Source organism: Populus alba, chromosome 18, assembly GCF_005239225.2.
Source record: "Populus alba chromosome 18, ASM523922v2, whole genome shotgun sequence".
Classification (NCBI taxonomy): domain Eukaryota; kingdom Viridiplantae; phylum Streptophyta; class Magnoliopsida; order Malpighiales; family Salicaceae; genus Populus; species Populus alba.
Genome location: NC_133301.1, coordinates 5,025,364 through 5,047,604, shown reverse-complemented (window position 1 = coordinate 5,047,604; position 22,241 = coordinate 5,025,364). Strand labels below are relative to the sequence as shown.

General features: G+C 31.1%; 2 protein-coding genes across 3 annotated transcripts; one reads left to right on the top strand and one right to left on the bottom strand.

Moving 5' to 3' along the window:
* Positions 1 to 1,455: 1,455 nt before the first annotated feature.
* LOC118046036 (uncharacterized) lies at positions 1,456 to 3,517 on the top strand. Its single transcript, XM_035054800.2, has one exon. It carries the CDS (start codon positions 2,250 to 2,252, stop codon positions 3,318 to 3,320), a length of 1,071 nt encoding a protein of 356 aa, XP_034910691.1. The 5' UTR covers positions 1,456 to 2,249; the 3' UTR covers positions 3,321 to 3,517.
* Positions 3,518 to 8,387: 4,870 nt separating this feature from the next.
* On the bottom strand, positions 8,388 to 13,109 carry LOC118046035 (PHD finger protein ALFIN-LIKE 4). Of its 2 annotated transcripts, none has more exons than XM_035054798.2 (5): positions 12,659 to 13,109; positions 12,510 to 12,542; positions 10,171 to 10,399; positions 9,225 to 9,357; positions 8,388 to 8,923 (listed from the first exon to the last, which is right to left on the bottom strand). In XM_035054798.2, exons 1-5 carry the CDS (start codon positions 12,753 to 12,755, stop codon positions 8,654 to 8,656), a joined length of 762 nt encoding a protein of 253 aa, XP_034910689.1. In that variant the 5' UTR covers positions 12,756 to 13,109; the 3' UTR covers positions 8,388 to 8,653. The 2 variants fall into 2 exon arrangements, with proteins under 2 accessions (XP_034910689.1, XP_034910688.1); XM_035054797.2 differs by having other exon boundaries at positions 8,388 to 8,926; positions 12,659 to 13,104.
* Positions 13,110 to 22,241: the final 9,132 nt, after the last annotated feature.

Genomic DNA, 22,241 nt, shown 5'->3' with positions numbered 1-22,241 from the left:
TGGATTGAAATCCTACTTGCAGCAGGATTCTCCGCTTTCACACTATAGATTCAAATAAGCATATCTTGAGTCTCAAATATCAAAAATCATATGATTCAAAAGCTCAAAATCATCTACACATCAAGGAATACAACTTTTATGATGGATGTCAGGTCAGATAAAATCATTTTGAAGACGACAATCCAGACACAAGATGAAAGATGAGATTGGTCTCCAAATCTAATAAGGAAACTAATGGTGTTGAACATCCCACTACAATTGAGAGTTTGAAATAGAAACGGTGGGCCTTAGGATCCAAGAAATGTGCAAATAAATCCTTTAACATTCCATGAATAAAAAAACTATAACTAGAATAGCCGGTTATTGCAAAAAAAAAACAAGTTAGAAACAAAGCTTAAGTTGCAGTGAAGTCTAAATTACAGTAGAGTTATGATAGCAACAGAGTTAGTTTTCAACACAAATTCTGAGACATTTAATCAACCTAGTGACCAGATAAAGAAGAAGGAATTAAGTAACATTATGGACTCTTAATTAGGAGAAGAATCCTAATGAAAGATTATAGTTGAGAGAGAGAATAAAGGAAGCAAATCGCATCAGAAACAACTCTTTTCTTCTTCTCTATAGCGTTCTTTTCTCTTTATTTTTGTTAATTTTCCAACGGCTATGAACTAAACTTTGGATTTCAATTCAAGGAGAATATACAACATCTTCATTATTAAGTTGTGTGAAATAACGTTATCATTGTAATTCTTTTATATTCAAGTACTTATTTATCTTTATTTCAAAATTATGCTATTGATTTTTGTTCATGCTTATTGAACTGTTTTGAGATGGCATATATGTACTTTCTAGTTTTTTTTTCAATATGTAATCGTTGTTAAGGACTACAATAAGAAGTAAAGGAGTTAACTTGATTGTTGCAATTATCACTTTAATTTATTTAGGAGGAATAAGCTAAGTTAAATTGTTCAAGCTTTTGAACAGTTGCTTAGAATAAATTTTACAGACTTTGCTCTTAAGGCTACTGTCTGTCGAGTGAATTAAAATTGTTTTTCAATATTAAATTTGTTTGATGGTAAAAAATTTATTAGAAAGTTTTATCTAATTAATTTACTTATGATCTCCTTGATTCCTCTTAGTTTTAAGGGACATCAAATTTATTTTGTTTAAATTTAAAGGATATTTATTTTACATCGATGATCAACAAATTTATAGGAATAGATATCTAGATCTTTGAATTAAATTAATTACATATCAATTTATTATTTTTATTTTTAGAATTTTTTTTTCAAATCTTCTATTCTTTTTTATTTCATTATATTATAGAAAAATTAAATAAAAAAATTAAAATTTAATCCAATTGTTACAATTCTATTATAAATTTATTTTATTCATGATAATTTTAAAAATTATTAATGGCAGCCGAAAGAGTTAAGGCATTCATTGAATGATGTAGCAGCCCAGCCCAGGCCTAAAGATCTGATCAGAGCAGGAGGAAAACACAAGGTAACAAAGGGCATCCCCTCCCCTCGCTCTTCCTATTTCCTAACCCTAAACGAATTAACAGACATGTGTCCACTTTCCTCGATCCTCTCTAAAATCCATTCTCTTCTTGTCTTTCCTTTTCCGTTAAATTAACATTAGCACACACTCGCAATCTCTGCTTCATCCACTTTTTGTGATATGCCTTCACTTTCTCTTCCTTATTATTTACATACTTTGTTTTAGGTTCTTTTTTTTTTTTTTTTTTTTATTCCCCCAGCGTTAAAGAATAGCAACAACCTTATAGGACTTCTTTCCGGTAAGATTCTGATTTCACCACTGTCTATCTGTTCTTAGTTATCCCTTTTATGGTGATCCACTGGTCTGAAATTTGTTGGCATAGAAGGAGAAAGAAAAACCCAACACCTCCAATCTTTAACTTTTATTTCACCTAACTCCTACATAGCTTCCTAGTATTTCATTTTCATTTTGTTCATGAATCAGTCTTTCTCCTTTTTGTGCTTTAGATTTGGGTTTTTTATTTTTCAATATACATAACTGTATAGCCAATTAGTAGTTGGAATAGTGAAGATTAATACTTTTTGGATCTGGGTTCGGTTCATTTCTGTTGGGTTTTAATCAGCTTAAGTGTATCGCTGGTTGAGCTATGCAAAAAGGAGACTGAGCTTGTTTTTGGTTTCAAAGACTTTTTATCTAGTTGAGCTAAAAGGGCTTGTTGGTGATTTAGTGTTTTAAAAGTGGCTAAGATGAGTTTGAGTGCAGCCGAGGATAATTCGGCGTCAGAGATTCATCTACCAGCTGATATAGATTGGCATATGCTTGACAAGTCGAAGTTTTTCTTTCTTGGGGCAGCATTATTTTCAGGTGTATCAGCTGCTCTCTACCCTGTTGTTGTTTTAAAGACTAGGCAACAGGTATTGCCCACGCAAATCTCGTCCCTCAAATTGTCATTGTCAATTATGAATCATGAAGGTGTGAGAGGATTCTATAGGGGTTTTGGTACTTCTTTGATGGGTACAATCCCAGCTCGTGCACTTTACATGACGGCGCTTGAGGTTACTAAGAGTAATGTTGGGACTGCAACTGTTAGGTTAGGGTTTTCAGATACTACAGCAACAGCTATTGCTAATGCTGCTGCAGGGTTGAGTTCTGCCATGGCTGCGCAGGTAGTTTGGACCCCAATTGATGTTGTGAGCCAAAGACTTATGGTACAAGATTGTAATGGTAGCAGCATCAAGAGTAGCAAGAATATGATCCCCAGTTCGAGTTCGTGTAGGTATATGAATGGTATTGATGCGTTTAGGAAGATTTTGAATGTGGATGGTCCAAGAGGGTTGTATAGAGGATTTGGGATATCAATATTGACTTATGCACCATCTAATGCAGTTTGGTGGGCATCTTACTCTGTGGCTCATAGGCTTGTGTGGGGTGGTATTGGTTGCTATGCCAGCAAGAAAGATGAGAATGCTGTAAATGGTGGTGGGGGTTGTGGTTATAGGCCGGGTTCAAAGGAAATGGTGGCGGTACAAGGGGTATGTGCAGCCATGGCCAGTGGAGTTTCGGCTATGATTACTATGCCACTTGACACAATTAAGACACGCTTGCAGGTTTTGGATGGAGAGGAAAATGGAAGAACAAGGCCATTGACAGTTATGCAAACAGTTAGGAACTTGGTGAAGGAAGGTGGTTTTGCAGCTTGTTATAGAGGATTGGGACCAAGGTGGGTTTCAATGTCAATGTCTGCAACAACCATGATCACAACATACGAGTTTTTGAAACGTTTATCTACCAAGAACAGAGATAGCTTGACCTCATGACTCGAGAGCAATGGAAGAGGAAAGACTTTTTTCCACTTCAAATCCTTGAAATTTTTGTTATTTCTGTACCGTGTCTCTTTGTCAGCCTGCTCCCCAAGATGGCCTATCAATGTAAATTTTTGTTTTCCTGCTTCCCCGTTATTTTTAGTGGAAATCAATGTAAACTTTAGTACAGTAATAACAAGGCCTTTCCTATCTGTGCTTCTATGTCCTGAACTCATTTGAGATGGCACTTGTTCGTGTCCAAATTATACAGCATCATCTGTCTCTTTAGTTCTGAAGTCTCGGTTGTGGGAGAGAAGATATGTCTCATAAAGAAACTGCTAGCGTGCTCTCTGTTAGGTGAACATAAACAACATCTTAGCTGATGATGACACTAACCAATCATTCATGTCCATATATCCATGGAGAGGGAGAGACAATGGCATCCTCCATTTTCTTGTTGAACCAGAACAAATTATGAACTTCACAGTTACCTTAGCAAAACAAAAGAAAATGAAAAGGAAGAAAAGAAAAATGGCAAGACCTCAATGAGGGTGATGATGTGACAGTCTTCCAGATGTTGGTGGCTCTAACCCAGGAGCACTAGGAGGGACAAGGATTACCGGTTGCGGTGAAGACAAAGATAAATTTGTTTTAAAAGTATTTTTTTAAAAAAAAATTATTTTTTTATTTTAAATTAATATTTTTTATAGTTTTATATTGTGTTAATATTAAAAATATTTTTTTAAAAATAAAAAAATATTTTAATATATTTTTAAATAAAAAAAAACATTTTAAAAATAACAACAACACAATCTTAAACACCGTTTAAACTTTATTAAGAGACCGTTTGCACCTGCGTTTGGTGCAAATTTGAATTTTTTTTTTTTTTGTTAAAATTGAGTTCGGTTTGTACTTTTTGGATCGTTTTGATGTGCTGATGTCAAAAATGATTTTTAAAAAATGAAAAAACATCATTGGCATGTATTTCGGCACGAAAAGCTATTTGAAAAGCAATCGCTACCACACTGCCAAACACGCTGATCATGAATGTGGCTGACAGGAGTTTCGGTACGCAACATCAATTGCTTCTGCTAAAAGAAGTTATCCCATAGCTCTGTCCTCTCGTTTCTCGAAAGGAATTTGACAATGCATATTCTTTTATTATTATTATTATTATTATTATTATTTATATGGGTATCCGGACCAGCTTGAATGTATCATTATTAATCTCACAGTTCACTGAACATCCTGCAAACTCAATAAACATGTAAAGCACCGCGAGATGACAAGCATGCATAATAAAATTTGAACCCAGATGTAGTGAAAGGGAACAAGTCCCTTCCACTGCTAGGTCAAGACCACAAGTACATTTATTATTATTTTTTATCATACTAATTAGAGCCCAGCTAATGTCTCATAATATTATTGTTAAACGAAAAATAACTCCCTAATCGGCTAAAAACTTTGGCAAAATAGTACAGGTAATATCTAGGAGTGTTCACGGTCCGGTTCGGTCCGGTTTTCACCTAAAATTACAAGCAAACCGAAAAATAATATTCTTTATATTAACAACCCGGACCGAACCGAGAACCGGTTCAAACCGAACCGGTTTTGTTCGGTTCGGGTCGGTTTTTTAGCAAAAAAACCCAGAAAAACCGGATTGTTTTCTGGTAACAGCGATAACCATTGTTCACTCGCTTCCCCTTGAGAACTGCTTTGAGAGAGATAAAGAGAAGAAGATAGATGTGTTAGATGTTAGGTATTGGAGTTTTTGTGGGTGACTACGATATGATGCCGAGACAAGGTAGGGAAGGCAGTGGCAAGCAAAGAATGTTGACACCAAGAGAAGGAGTTTGAAACTTTGAATCATGAGACAGGGTAGCTCTGGAGAGTGTAATAAAATCTATTGACAAAACCTTCCTCGTGTAGGGTCAACTGTTATGAATGTGAGCTCTAGTTGCCTGGATCTATTTCTTAGATCTATTTCTTAAAGCTTGGTGGGTTGGTCTCCAATCCTATCAAAGCAGTTCTATGGTAATAGAAAAACAGGATTGTTCTAGATATCCAGGAAGAAGAAGGTGAGGGGGGTGGGGTGGGGTGGTTGAGAAGGGAGAAAGGAAAATGGAAGCTAAGTGAAGGCTGGGAAAGGAGGGGGGGTGAGGAGACGGCTGAAACTGAAAAGGAGAAAAGTGATTTAGGGTTAGGGGTTGTTTTTTATACTTTTTTTAAACCGGTTCGGTTTGGGTCGGTTTAATCGGTTTAAGCTATTTTAAACCAGAACCGAACCGGACCGGGTGGGTTTTTTTATTTTTTAATCGGTTTGTTCGGTTTTTTTTATCGGTTCGGTTTTTTCGGTTAATTTTTTCGGTTTAATCGGTTGGTCGGTTTTTTTGAACACCCCTAGTAATATCTATTTGAATAAAGACATAATTGGAAATAGTAAATTGGACTAAAAATATCAAATTGCATACTAACTTAACTCTAACTCGAAACTTATTTTAAATACAAACTCTAAATAATACTTTAAATCTAAACCATAACCCTATGTTTTGAAACAAACCCTAAACACTAACATTAATCACTAACCCTAAATATAAATACTAATTAATAACCATAAAATAATAACCAAAAAAACCAAATTGAAAAAACAAATATGAGAAAAAAGCCAAAAAAAACTTATTAAAAAATCAAAAAATTTGATTCAGTTCTATTTTGGTTTCAAAAACCTGAAATCGATTAAATCAAACCAGAACAATTCAATAAACACATGATTTACTTTAAAAAAAAAACGGGTATAAAAGCTAAATTTGCTTCTAACCCTAAAAGCAGCCACCCCTATAATAGAGAATGTTTGGAAGTGTGATAGCGGTTGCTTTTCAAAGTACTTTTTTCTTAGAAATGCATCGAGATAATATTTTATTTTTATTTTAAAAAATTTATTTTGGACATCAACATATCAAAATGATCTAAAAACACCAAAAAAAATATTAATTTGAAGCAAAGAAAAAAATAAAATAAAATTTTTAACTTTTTCAAAAATATTTTTTGAAACACAAAAATAAACAACCCATCTTTCATCTAGATTAGAAAATTTTATCCTCTCTCCTGATGAAAAAACAAAATCTTTTGTTTTTTAATGCTTTTCCTTTCTTAAAAATATGTTCCCCACTCTCCCTCCCTCTCATTTTCATTACTTTGTTTTTGGAAATCATTCTTTCTTTACAACCCTTTCTCTTGGTTTAAGCTTAAGATTGAAGAAATCATGGTTGAGAATCTCCAATCCTATTTATTTTTGTATTTCAAAAATACTTTTAAAAAAAATTTATTTTTTATTTTTTTCCTTTACTTCAAATTAATATTTTTTTAGTGTTTTTAGATCATTTTGATATTCTAATGTCTAAAATAATTTTTAAAAAATAAAAAATATATATTATTTTAATACATTTTCAAGTAAAAATCAATTTAAAAAGAAACTACAATCACACTCTTAAATATACCTTAAATAAAAATAGTCTCCTCCTACTTTTATTATTTCACTTGGGGCTTTTTATAGTGATGATTGTAGATTTTTTTTTTCTACCTTCGATCTAGCTTCTCATCAATACCCACTTGAAAGCCTTTTTCTTTTGCGAGCCTTACAGGTTAGAACCTATTAATATAATTTATGTCTAAATAAAATGTTTGAATAAAAATAAAGCTTGTACGACCACAGAATAAAAATTTGTATGTGCATAGTAGAGAGAAGTCAAAATGCATCTATGATAAGTTACTAGAATATTAACGCACGTGTGTACCCTTGATTGCTCAAGCTAGGCGATTTGGTCCTTCTGATTTTGCAACAAGACTGATCCCGTATCAAAAGCACATATCGCCTTCAAGCCAGGGCACCTGCGTTCGAAGCAAAATTGAAGACGACTTGAAGCTTCCCGAATCCCAGTGCAAAGTTGTCGATAACGTATTTATGACAGAATAAAAGGTAAAATATAGATTCAGATCGTAAAAGTAAATACTAAAATCATAAGGAAATTCTTTAAAATTTTAAATTAACAGCTGAAGAATCAGTTCCAATCAACTCTGTGATCAATTCAAAAACATTATCAGATGATCCTGATTTGATTTTAGACGATCAATTCAAAGGTTTATGTTTATTCTCTACATTTTAGATAGTGCAAAACCAGCTCGAATAACTCCATTCATGTTGCAGAGATGCTCAAAAGCACATATCGCCTTCAACCCAACATTTGCACTAGCAACGTTCTTCACTGGAACAACTCCATTCATAATGCAGAGATACTCAAAGAAATGCTTCAAAGTAAATGTTTTTGGGAAGAACACAAAAGATACAGGAAATTATGAACAGCATTACCATACAACAAGATTCACTCGTCAAAACTTTTTAAGGTTTGAAATATTCGTTATCTCAAAACCATCAGCAGTTAGACTTCCCCTCGTCACAGGAAGCTTCATCAAGCATGTGAAGAAATCATTTCTGTGCAGTCCCTTGAAACGCAGAAGCATTCAAACGGAACCCATATGTAGATGCTGCTTTAAGTTTTGTCCAAAGTTCCTTCTTGACGCTTCCATAAAGGAGTGCTTTTTACTATGAGCTTTTTATAATGGTTTTTTGTCAGAGAAAGAGAGGCTAGGGTTTATGTTGTATGGTACAGTACATATATTCCATTTAAACTTGTAAAATCGGTCTTAAAATCATATGAATTTATGATTCAATTTGTATTTTTAACAACATTGGGATGGAATATTTTTCAATCTTTTCAAGCAGTTAGGTGTTTCATCTTCCAGTAACTCGCTACGACTCGAAACCCTCTTTAAAATAATAATTAGAAACAGCACGTCGCGTATGGATATGGCAACACAAAATAAGCCACTCATGCAAATGACAGGCGCTGGCGAGTTTTCTGCAGAAGGGGAGCCCCTTCGGCCCTTCAGCAAGTAGTGTCAGATGAAAGGAAAACATTCCAGACAATCCCAAGTTTCGAGCATGTTTACATTTTTTCAAGTTTCAAGCACTCGTGAAAAGCAAAAACTAAAGTTGAAAGGTGAGATGGGACAGGGCAAACAGTCTTCAGAGAACTGGACAGATTGCATATGAACATCATGTCACAGAAATAAAACAAGCACTTATCCCAATCATGGGAAAATGGTTCCCAAGCTGAAAGTATACAAATATCCTAATTTATGATCAAATAAACAGCACATTTTGCAACCTACACATAGCATCCGATTAGTTTTTCCTAGATCAAAGACACATGACTACGAACAAACCTGACCTACCAAACAGTTAGCAGTCCCACAAGCCATATTACACAGAGCAAGCAACCCGGTAATCATCAAGGCCGTGCTCTCTTGTTGCTGCAAGATGGGCATTTGTACTGCTTGATATGCTCAGCCCTAGCTGGGGTGATCTTTACACATTTTCCATGGAACCACTTCTCGCAGATGTCGCAGCAAATCCAGAACTCATCGGAGGCATAGTTTTCTCCACAAGCACCGCATAGAGTCTCTCCATGATCTTCTTCATCTTCTTCATCCAAGCCCTCGTCGTCTTCATCTTTTGCTTGCATTGCCTTTGAATATTTGCCCTGGGATTCAGAACCTCGCTGCTGCCCAATCAAAACAAGATAAAGTGTCAATATTATTGTTCTGAAGCCTAAAAAAATACAAACCAATAAAAGAGAATTTCCATTTCATGTCTTCTTATAGTGGAATGTTAAACATGGTAGCTCAATATTGTCATACCAGTAATACGACTGCTGCTACATCAATTAAACAAGCCTAGGGCATATTTAAGGAGCAAATAATGAATATTTGGCATCAAATCATTCAAGACAGATAACTATGGTTTCTTAATATCACAGATATAATGGACCAAATTAAGTTGCAGTCTCTAATCCCTGATACCTTCGAGTTTGATTTAGTTTTATTACTGCTGTGATTCGAAACTGATGACTTCTCTTTTACTAGTTTCTTGGCCGTTCCCGTCACCACCTCAAATATTGTTGGAAGATCATTTATCATGCTGAAAAGGCGTTTTCTGCATCATAGACCAAAAGCATGATATTGAAGAAAGGAGCAAAAAAACTTAATTCAAAGAATTCTATTCACAAAGCTACCAACAGAATATAGTTTGAGACATTGTTAGGAAACTTCAGAGAACACCAACAGAAGCAAGACTTGAACTTGCTTCTTGGAGCCAAGAGTAGTATATAAAGCTACCACCTTCATTAACCTTCAACCTAGACAACATTAAGCGTAGAATTTTTTAAACTTAAATTTCATTCAAGTGATACAAAATAAAATAATTTGCATCACTTACAAGCAGTAAATACACAAATATCTTGGCCATATCATAAATGGAGGATGAGTTTCCACCAAATCACATGTGGTTGCTTGTTAACATGCGACTCCTAAGGAATTTCATGAAATATTTGCACAGAAGATTTAATTTCTCATATTCATACAATTTGCAACAAACCTGATTCTACACCAAAAAAGACATTGCTAAAATATCCATAACAGAATATAATTAAGAGTCAAAAGCAATGATGTTGGCCTGCCGACACTAAATGGGTCCACACTGTAGTGGTACAAAGAGCAAACCATTGATCAAAATAAAGATAGTAGAAATTCTTCATGATTTAAAAATAAAAATCTCCATGATATAAAAAAAATAAACAGGAATTCTTATTTGAAGGGATGAGAAATATCTTCAAGCTAATTGATAAATCAACTTTTAAGCACAGCGTGAATCCAGCTTGGGACTGGTCACCACTAAAAGTGAGATTCTAAGCTACACACAAAGAAGTTGCACTACAATTGTACCACAAGTTGTTCAAGGGTAATATACCTATCAGCTTTGTCAAATCCAAACCTAGACCCAAAATAGAAGGCCACAGAAAGTAACCATGCATCACTGTGAACAGCAACCAGAGACAACCAGTCCTTTTCTTGCATCCCATCTCTGGCAAAGTTGATGCCTAAAGCAGGTTCTGGAAGCTCTGGAGGCACCTCTTCAGCAGGTAAATTAACCTCCCACTGCTCACTAGGAAATCCATAAAGGCAAAGATTCTCCTTCTCTGCAATCAAGAAGTTCACATAAATCTTATCAAAGCTAAAAGCAATACTTCCAAATGTCATGTAAAAACAGTCGAGTATTTTTTTTAAAAAAAAAATGGTTTTAGGCAAAACAAATGGGCTTGATAGCCTATAAAAGATGAACATGTTTAAAACAATAAAGACGGTCTTTTTTTTATGATGGATAGAAAAAAGAACAAAGTTAAATGCATGTAAAAGGGCCAACCAATGATTAAACACAATTAACAAAGAAAGATAGCAGAATAAAAAGTGAAGTTATACGTGGACATTAAAACAAAAGATTCCAATCAAAGCAATCAATTCATCTGCCCACCAAAGCATAAATGAACGAAAACCATCAAATATTATATTCATCTGTCAACAATTCCATGCATATAAACAGACATTCTATTTATGTCCACCCAATTATATGTTGACATTTGAAGCTTTTAGGTGCGGTAAACAAAGCTGTGCTTATTTCTTCACCACTGTATTCATGTATATATCCACATTAAATAAATGCACAGGTGACCATTATAATGCTCAATCTAGAATTTGTGATCATCCACTAAATTAAAAACATTTGATATATTCTCTTCCTAGCAATTAAGCCTAATCAGCAGATGGAATTCTTAGACAGAAGAGGTAAGTTGGCAAGATTGTCTTATCTCTGGTTTTACTTAACGATACCAGAAGCTGTCAGGCCAACATTTGTGCAGCTTATCCAGAAAACATCTCTTTCCATCACCCATTTGCTTGGAAAAATGACTGCATCTAAGTGTAAATGTTAACCACCTTCTCATTAAAGAGACTTAAATGACTACAAAAGATGAGTTTCTCCACACAAATTGGTGCCACAACTCTAGTTTACAATTATGATACATTTTTTATACACTAGTTTTGCATTAACTTCTATTTTTCCCATTAGTGATTGTTTTGATATGTAAAATCAACAATACTTCACTGAGACAGTGTATGCCCATTAAAGTTCAGGAACACAAATATTTTTGAAATAATTTAAAACCTTAGTGACACGTTTATACGTTTACCTCACTCAGATCATGCCCTTTATGGAATGTGATGATAGTGATTCAATAAATCCAAACTAATTAAAGAGGTTACCAAAAACCACTGATATTCCCAATTCCTTTCTTATTGTAATAAAACCATTTGCACTTCCTAGTGATAGACAGAGTAAAACCTCAAAAAACTGTCAACAGAATAAAAAACCAACAATCATAGCAAATATGTGTACCGTTTACAGCTAGCTGCAAGTATGCATTTCAATGTCAACTTTCATTTCCACTAAAATTGTCAAAATGCATATGCAAACATAAAGTTTATGCGTGAATACAAGTGTCTGTCATTCCTAACAGACACAATGCAAACACCAAACATGATCAACAAAGCTACCTTTTATGTGCTTCCTTTACTCAAGATATTACCGAAATATATTTTATGACATTTGCAAAGTTGAAATACACTTAACCAAAAAATATTTATAGGATAGTTAAATCAATGCAGTTCAAAATGCAGAAACATTTTAGCCAAAATAATTTAAACGCAAAAATAACAGGAAAAATTCAACTAAAAAATAAATACATGACGTCCAATTACTCAAAAAACTTGAGTTAAGGAAATATTTCGCATTAAATTCTCAAAGTTGAAATAAAAGTAAAGCAACAAAATGGAGTCGATATATAGCGAAATTTTTTACATGATAATAAATCAATGCAGTTCAGAAGGGGAACAAAAACTTAAACCAAAATAATTTAAACGCAAAAATAACATGCAAAACTTAAAAAAAAAAAAAAAAAAAAAAAAAAAAAAAAAAATGAAGTCCCATTAATTATCAAAAAAACATTCAGTTAAGGGAATGTGTTCATTTAAGGAAAAAAAAATATAAAAACTTAAACATTTACTTTAACTGAGTAAAATTACTATGTAAGCCACTGTAAAAAAAATCTAGAAATTAGCACATCCAAAACCCTACTTCTGTTTTTTTTCCCGCAAATTTCCCAGAAAGCAAACAAAACAAAACATGAGAATATAAACAAAACAATTCTCCATAATCTTTTATTAAAAAATAAAATTAAATAAAAAAACACTAACCAGGATCACACTGCTGGTAAAACTCTTCAACATCTGCAACAAACCATAAAAATGAAACCAAGTTAAATAATTCTCCAAGAAATTTCATATCTGATTTTTTTATATAAAAAAAAACAGCTCAAAAAATTAAAAGAAACAAAAAGAAGTACCAGTAGTAAGAGCTTTAATCATGCCAGCTCTTCGACCTTTGAAATCCCTGAAAACTTCCTCTACCGTGCGAGGATTATACGATGCTCCGCCGTCCATCGATACTAAAACACTCCTGCCTAATCAAGAAGCCAAGTTTCGTGTTCTTTTCAGAGAAAGAAAGTTGGAATTTGCAGAGAGAGAGCGAGGCAAAGAAAAATGGAGATCGAGAGAAGAAACAGAGAGAGTAGGGAGAGAGAGGTTTTTAGTAGAAATGAGGGAAAGTTGGAGAAAAATATTTGACCTCTTTCTCTTTCTGTGTCTCTCTCGGAGGCACGGAGTGATAGAGAGAGAGGGGGCAGTGAAGAATTGGATTTGAATCGGGAATGAAATGGATCAATTAATTGGATTTTATAAAAGGGTGAAGAGTCCGTCAGTAGAACCTGAGAAGTGAGAGGGATGTATATGTCTCTCTCTAAACTCTAAAGAGGACCCCTCCTGTGAGCTTTTTAGTTTTTACTCTAGAGTTCAACGTATTCCATTTTTGGTTGGATTAAAAACCTTTTTTAATAAAAAACATATATGTACCATTGTACACGTGTTTTTTTTATAAAAAGAGTTCTTAACTATTAACTTAAAATTTAATGTTTTATTTTTATTCCCAATAAATATTAAAAAAATATTATTAATAATAACCATAGTTATTAAACCCGGCCCGGGGTTGATTCGGCCAAGGGACCGGGTCCCGGGTTTCATGGGTCAAGCCCAGGTCAACTCTGGTCAACCCAGAAAAATAAAAAAAAATTTAAACTTTTAATATTTCTTATGAAAAAATCCATGTAAATATGGATCATACATATTATAAATAATGAAGTTTAAAAAAATATTTCAAAATTTTTTTTATCCTACATTAAAAAAAAACATAACTATATATATTTTTCAAAAAATCCCACATTGGAAAAGATACTATGTTATCTTTTTAAGTTAAAGTATTTAAACTAAAAGGTTTTTTTATCCTACATTGAAAAAACATATTTTTTTCTTGGGAAAACATAGAGTATATATGCTAATAGATTTCAAATCCTACACTGAAAAAACATAACTTTTTTCATGGAAACATAGAGTATATATATAAAAGGACTTTAAATTTCATATTGAAAAAACATTATGTTATCCTTTTAAGTTGAAGTATTTAAACTAAAAAGTTTTTTATCCCACATTGAAAAAACATGATTTTTTTATTGGAAACATAAAGTATATATATACTAATGGGTTTCAAATTCTACATTGAAAAAACATAACTTTTTTCATAGGAACACATAGTATATATATGAAAGTGCTTTAAATCCCACATTGAAAAAAATACTATATTATCCTTTTAAATTGAAGTATTTAAACCAAAAGGTTTTTTTATTTCATATTGAAAAAAACATAACTTTTTTCTTAGGAAACATAGAGTATATATACTAATAATTTCAAATCTCACATTTCTTAATAATAATATAATAAAAAATAATAAGGGTCTCATCCGGGTGTTGGGTCGCCAAGTTGCCCGGGTCCCGGTCGCCTGGGTTTGACCAGGCTGTTGCCACACCGGTCTTTTATTAAACCTAGACCAGTCCAGCCACCTAGACCTGCCGGGCCGGGCCGGGCCGGGTTTAATAACTGTGATAATAACTAAAAATTAAAGTTATGAATCTAAGAGATAAATGAGATTGAGACGAATATGTTATGATTTTTTTATTTAATTATATGGTAATTTATTTTTATTTAAAAAAATAATTTAAATTTTATTAAAATAAAATGATTTATTAGTATAATTCATCCTTAACATGAAAAGTATTAAAAATATAAGATAATGTATCATCAGTGTATTATATTACATGAAAATTTTTGACAGTATTATTATATCCAAATCAACCTGGTGAGTTAACTTGGACACGTTCGAGCTAGTTACATGCTTAACCCAAGATTCAAATTAAATACAATGAAAGCTAACTTAATATGATTTTATTACCTTGATAAATTTAAATAAAACATGTTCAAAACTTGGTTTGACTTAAAAAATATTTTTTAAAACAATATATTTTAATTTTATATGTTATTTTGAATCAATTCAAATTAATTCAAGTTAACTTGCGAGTTAGGTTATGGATTCAATCAAGTTTAATGAATAAAATTTTTAAAAAATAATATTATTAAGGTGCTCTAAATATTATAAAAATATATATTATAATTTTATATAAAAACAAAATAGAAATTAAATGGTACTTCATAAAATAACATCCAAAATAGTTTATCTAGTAATTTATAGACCTGCCACTACCAGGATAGCTAGCTAGCCAACTATAGAGATCAACTCTAACCAAACCCTAGCTAAAAAACAACACCACATGACACAAGGGAAATGGTTTTATTATTTTCTTTTTTATCATTTTTCCCATGGTCAAAGCTACATTGGTTTTGTGTCGGGTATAAGGGGTTTTTTTGGGTATTAGATCATGACCAGTGTACTCGCATGCATGCCATCGCGGGAAATTTTTATAATTTATTTTTTATTTAATTATATAATAATAAAAATTAAATATTTGTAAGAATATAAAGGAAAAAGAATCATGAAAAAAAAAGTATTTTTCATCAAAACTATCTTTTTTAATCCTTTTTTTTTTTACAATAGAATATATTTTTTATTAGTAGCACAATTCATTGAATAAAAAGTAACAACAATTAGAAAAACATAATATTCACGAAAACTAGAATGATTTGAACTAAAAATAAATATATATATATATATATATATATATATATATAATAGAAAGCTAATTTTCTTATACATGCATTTTTTTATTTCAACAGACACATGCTTTTTATGAGAAATTTTATTTTTTAAGTAAAAAATTATTATAATTGAGAAAGAAAGTTTTAAATAGAAAATAAAAACAATCATGAATTAATTATTTGTATGGACCAATATAAAAAATCTAAGAAATATTATATAAAAAATAAAAAATATATATATTATTCTCAATTAATATTAATGAGGAAATTATTTTGAATAATATACTTATTAGGTTAATACATAATTATTCATAAAACAATTGATAATATCATCATAAAAAGGACTAATGATCTTAAAAACAATGCATAATTTGAAAATTGTTGAAATAGCATTTTAACAAATTGATTCAAATATATATTTTTTCAAAAATTAGGAAAAAAAATAATTTAAGGATATCTAAGAAAAAGATCAGGTGGCATGGCCCAAGAAAAACAAATCAGGCATTCGTCGATTTGAAAGGCCATGTCCACACACCTATCTTTTTTTTATTTTTTTCTAATGAACAATGACACATCATTCACCCAAATTATTTTGTATATATGAGACAACATGCCACTTATTTGGGCAAATTAGTCATTATCTTCTGGTTGACTTTCCATCAATCTTTGATAGTTGAAAAGTTGAGATTTGAGTTTTTAGATCAAAAATCCAATTTCAACTTGTTTTCACCTTAAAACACCCCAAAACACCTATTAAAAACATTAATAAACTCATTTCAAACCCTAAAAAAGCCTATAACAACTCTAAAAAGTCAATATCCATTTAAATCAAAAAAACTATTATAAGTCTCAATCTAATTATTACGACATGTTTAAAAGATAATACAACCTTCATTAAGCTCTTTTCTCCAAGACAAATCCATTAACATAAAGATAGGCCTTTTTAATAGCTAGAATATGGTTGACTGAATTCTTTTTCTCTCTCTTATGATTTTTTGTTGACTTTTTCTCCTTTTAAATTTTAAAAATTGAAACGTAAAATAAATAAAGTTTAGGATTGAAATATAAAATTCTTAAAAAAAAAACATGGACTAAATGACAAAGTAAGAACTTCAAGAACCAAATGGTAGTTTTCATGCCATAAACAGTCAAAAGATAATAGGGTTATTCTTTTGTTTTCATGTTAAATTTAGTTTTTATTGTTTTAGTTTTTTTAATTGTAAAATAAAATTTTATTTTGTAAAATCAAGCATTAATCTAATACCGAAACATTTTCTGACATCATGAATACAATGTAGCACGTGGAACAAACCTAATTGTCAGAACTAAAATCATATGAATATGACTTGGAAGGATGCAATTAAAAAAAATGTAATGACTAAAATTGAATAATTTTTCAATGATTAAAAAAGAGTTGCTAACTTAGGAAACTCACCAAAGTAAAATGAACAATCTTTTACATTCTTCTTTTAGCATTTCTTGCTAAATATTTTGCTCATGTTTTGCCACAGGTCAGATCAATTTTTTAAAAACATAACAAAATTATAAAGTAATTGCTAACGTGTTGTTTAGTAAGAAAAAAAACTAATCATAAACAAACACAATATTGCATATTAGATGATACATTTTTATTTAAATAATGAACAACAAATCCTTTTTTTTAAAAGAATATTTATATAGCAACATATTGGATCGACCTAGATCAACCATAGTTAACCTGCAAAATCTATGACTTGGATCAGCAAATCGTAACAACCCTTGAAAAGCAAAACAAAAAAAATTACAAATCCCAATTCCTAATAAACTCAATATTAAAGGGTGAATATAATATAATAAAACCATATTCAACTAAAAAAAAAAAAAATAACTTGAGTCAGCTTAGATAAACCTATCAAACCAATAATCTAAGTCATAAAGAACATGATAACCCCATAAAAAAAAAATTATAAAAGCTAATTTCCAATCCACTCAACTTTTAAGGATGAAATTGAGAGAACATTAATAAATAAAAAAATAATTTTGAAAAAAAGGATGAAAAAACAAACTAAGTCAATTGAGTTAAATCACCAAATACATAACCTAATGAGAAAGAAATTACTCAATAGAAAACAAAATGAAAAGAAATTGAAGCTTAGTTCATAACGCACCTAATATTGAAAGATGAAATTAAAAAAAAAATCAATTTTAAAAAGGACAAAAAAAACTAAGGCAACTTTAGTTAGCCTATTAAACCCACAACCTAAGTCGTGAAACCAAAATATCCTTGTAAAAAGTAAATTAAAAAAATTGAATCTCAATTTCCAAATAAACTTAATGTTAAAGAGTGAGTTTTTTTTTTTTTTAAATAGACTCAAGTCAACCCGAGTTAACATACCAAACCCGTGACACTAGTCATAAAACTATGGTAACCTAATAAAAAGGATTAAAAAAAATTATAAAGCTCAATGCTCAACTAACCAAATGTTGAAGGATAATATTAGAAAAAAAATAAAAAAGGACCAAAGAAAGGGCTGGACTTCTTGATGATAGGGATGAAATGAAGAATTTCTGATGATAGGTTCCGAATGGAGATTCCTAACGACAAATTTTAATTTGAGATTCCTAATTATATGGTTAAATTTCTTGGTGCTTCCTGATTGGAGGGTTGAAACCTATTTTTCTTGATGGAAAGGTAATTGAAGTGTTGAAATTAAGAATTCCAGATAACAATGTTAAAAATGGAGATTTCCTAATGACATGGTTGAATTTGAGATTCCTGATGATAGGGTTAAATGTCTTGGTGTTCCTGATTGTAGAGTTAACACCCGTCCTTTTTTATGGCAAGGTTGGAGTTCCTAATAATGTTTCCTAGAAAATTTATGCAAAAATATTATGCAATGATTTGGGATCAAATTTCATACATGCATCCTTATATAGCTAGAAATATAGGCTCCTTTTTTCTTTTCCATGCTTGATGGATGAAGTTTGTAATTTCTAAAATGAGTTATCTTGGTCATTTGACTCTTCAACCCATTCAAGTTTTTGTTTGTGTGACTAATTTGTTTGATTACCTCGTTGCTGCCTAGCCTGGTTCTTTAAGAAATAACTAAATCTCTGCTTAGTTAATTATTCCTTAGGAGATGACAAGTTTTTAGTCATAGCATTGCCTCTTGGTCAGACAATGCTCCCTGATTATGGTAGTCTTACATAAATTCCTATTTAATAATTATTGTGGTGATGAAGCGATGCTTCACCACTCTCACTTTATAAAGAAATTTATTCAAAAATCATTTGTCAAAGTTAGTTTCAAATTACTCCCTAACTAACTTGGCTGTGTGTATCGTTTCAGCATTTATCAAAATACACTCATATGATAATATGTTTTTAGGTATCATAACTATCTTTCAAAAGATAAAACAAATTTTTTAGTCATGAAGATGCCCCCCAAGTGAAGCATTACTCTTAATCACTATTAGAGTTCATCAAATCATAGATTGTTTTTTAGCAATATTTCCCTTAGTTGATCTAGTTGTTCGCATTCTTCTTCTTATCATCTAGAGGCACTTGTCATTGTCAAATATTATTCATAGCTTGGATGGATTTTTTTTTTTAATTATCATTTGATTATTGTTATCACAATGGGCTTATTTGCCCCCCAGTTGATTTGGATATTATCTGTTATCCCTTATAAGGGTCACTGTATTGTCCTTTGGCTGCTCAATTTCTTAAGGACTACTTATAAGAAGTGTTAAGAACTTTTACAGACTCGGTTAATGACCTTTTTGCTTAAAAATTATTTTTTTGTTTTGAAATCAATTCGTAAATTTCAAAGATCGTATGCATTTTAGTCTTTTTGTTGTAAAGAAATCAAAATATATGATTTTGAAAGTTTTTATTTGATCATAACCCAAGACATATCTTTCAATACAAAGATGTAGCTTTTCTGTGTTTTTGGTTGAGAATTGACAAGGTAATGGTTGAGAAAGAAGTATCAACTCAAAGTTGGACTATCCAAGTCTTAAATGACTTTTTTTTAATATTAAAACCAGAAATTTACTCGATGTAGTTTTGTTCATGATGTCCCAATTCTTTTTTTTAATCTTTTACATTTTAAGAATGCCATTTATAAGTTCAGGTTGTTTGCTTACTTAATTAGAAAGGAATTTTAAGGCACATTCCTCATCTTTCATGTTTCTTCATCGAAGTTCAGTTTTGGAATGGGTAATCTTGTAAGTTTTTTATAGAGATTGAGTAATATTGTTTTTGGCTTTTATGAGAGGCTAATACACATAGTGTAAATAGAGAAGAGAATGAGGTTTTTGTGCTTGGTTTTTATAGTTAAACAAAGTTAGGGAGAGATAAAGAGCTGAGACAATGAATAAATTTTGGTTTTGGAAAAACCTATTCATAGTTTCATTTGGAATGGGTAATCTTGCAAGTTTCGTATTGAGATTGAGTAATAATGTTTTTGGCTTTTATGAGAGGCTTATACACATAGTGTAAATAGAGAAGAGAATGAGGTTTTTGTGCTTGTTTTTTATAGTTAAACAAAGTTAGGGAGAGATAAAGAGTTGAGACAATGAATGAATTTTGGTTTTGGGAAGACCTATTCATAGTTTCATTTGGTAGTGAGAGGGAGATGCTATAGAGAAATATTGAGGATGGATGAACTGATGATTTATTTTTTAGAGAGTTAATTTATATTTTTTGTGTGTAAATGGATGGTTTGGGAAGAATCAACTAGTTGGATACATGTTGCGGTGATGAAAATGGTGAGCTACTATTTTAATGGTGATGTTCCAGTTGAAGGAGGAGCTCTTTTTTTTTTAATGTGGGAGGTGATGGGTTTTTCTAAGTCTTTGGGAGAGAGAATCATGTTTCTTTATGTTTGGTTTTTTTCTTGGAATTTTTAGGGAAGTGTGGAATACATAGATTTTGCAAGAGGTTTTTTTCTGTGTGGTAAATGCCCTGACTCCTTTTTGTTTTGTTTAATGCCTCTTCTTTTATGTGAGATTTCTTCATTACTTATAGATAAAAAAAAAAAATTTGGTTTTTCCTTTCCAATTGCTTTGTCACTAAGCAAACTTAGTGATCAAGCAAACCAAAACCACTTTGGTCTCTCATTTTTTTTCTTTGCATTTTTGGTCTCCTTGTCCCAATATTTATTATTTTTTGATTTTTTTTGTATTTTGATATTTTTTAAAAATGAAACATTAACATTGTCTCAATGAGAAAAATAAAATACGTTTTTGACACAACATGAAAAATACAATATAAACTCGAATCGTAATCATAAAATCATAAAGAACTTAAAATCAATGGCAAGAACTTGACAATCAATGAATAACATCAAACTTATCAACTCAGATTGTTAGGTTAAGAATAAAAAAGGACTGATCAATCTCTCTTTTGAACATAAAAATATACGTAATAGTTTGGTTTTTGAGGTCCTAAATCCTAAGCAATAATGACATGTTCTGATATGAATTAAGAATAACCAGAAACAAAGATTTTATTCCTATCTAACCAAACAATCCAAGAAGAAGTTTTAAAGGAAAAATTAAAGGAAAAGATTTAGTTCCTATATAACCAATCATGATTATATACCGAAATCTACAACATAACCTCATTATCTAAATGTACCCACTATCATAAAAATACAAAATCCAAGGAAAAATTAATAAAAAAAAAAACAATAGATAATACATATTTGACTTCATGTTTTTAGCAAAACGGGTATACTTATCAACATTCACTTTGGCTATGACTATAGGTTTCTTCAATTAAGCAATAATGAGAACCGCAATATCTAACTAGAAAAAAAATAAACTAATTAAATAATATATTAAGCAATATCACTAATTAAAAGAAAAAAGAAACCTAAAATTTCTTCTATTCGAGCAAGAAAAATTGTAATTAAGCAAAATTTAATACATAAAAAAAAATAAGATCAAATCAAAATAATATCTAATAAGGCTTTGTTGATGATGATGGAGAAGAAGAATAATAGAGAAGAAAAATCTTTTGCAATCATTTTTTTACGGGACCAAAAAAGAAGAGCAAAAAGAATTATAAAAAAAGGAGAGATTAGAGATCGATTAGAATGATACATACCTTTAGAGAGAACTAGGGTTTGGCCACTAAGTTGTTCTAGGCTTCCAACACTTTGGTGGTACGAGTGAGATTATGAATTGATATCTTGATATCCAGTTTCACCTTAACTAAAGTTTTGTTTGGTCTAATTGAGGGAAAATGAGAGCTAATTGGAGTACTATTCATATTATAGATAAAACGGACCTTGAAATCATGATTTTACCAAAATTTACTTATTAGCAACAAAGGCAAGTATAAATTCCCTGTCTAGTTATCTAGTGGAGTGTAGATATGAATAGTTGGGAAGATGTAATCCTCCATATAATATATTATATATTATACATGTTAAGAGTATGAAGATTGTTTTGGTAGTATTATTAAATCCAATGAAGCTATTCGATCTTAAAACCTGTCAACTCGACTCCTTGCCTAACTCGATTTTCAAATTAAACCATGTGAGGGCTAATCCAAAGTGAATAATTCAATTTAATAGGTCCAAATATAATTGAATAATCGGTAAAAATATGACATAACTTAAAAAAAAATTAAGATGATATTTTTTTTTTGATATTGAGACGATGCCAAATTAGATCGACCTTGGTCACCTTGTGACCTGGGTCATGCACTTCAATAGATTTAACTTTGTTATTTTTGTAAATTATTTTTATTTAATTTTATGATAACATTAGATGCTCACAAAATCAAGCACCAACCTTAAAAAAGATATTTATTTGAGATTGTAATATCCCTATAAAA

Excerpts from the sequence above, each read along its gene's own strand:
- LOC118046036 (XM_035054800.2), top strand. The coding sequence starts at position 2,250 with ATGAGTTTGAGTGCAGCCGAGGATAATTCGGCGTCAGAGATTCATCTA.
- LOC118046035 (XM_035054797.2), bottom strand. The coding sequence starts at position 12,755 with ATGGACGGCGGAGCATCGTATAATCCTCGCACGGTAGAGGAAGTTTTC. Across the intron at positions 12,543-12,658 it reads GATTAAAGCTCTTACTACTG|ATGTTGAAGAGTTTTACCAG; the intron begins GTACTTCTTTTT and ends GGTTTGTTGCAG. Across the intron at positions 10,400-12,509 it reads TTACCAGCAGTGTGATCCTG|AGAAGGAGAATCTTTGCCTT; the intron begins GTTAGTGTTTTT and ends TCTTGATTGCAG.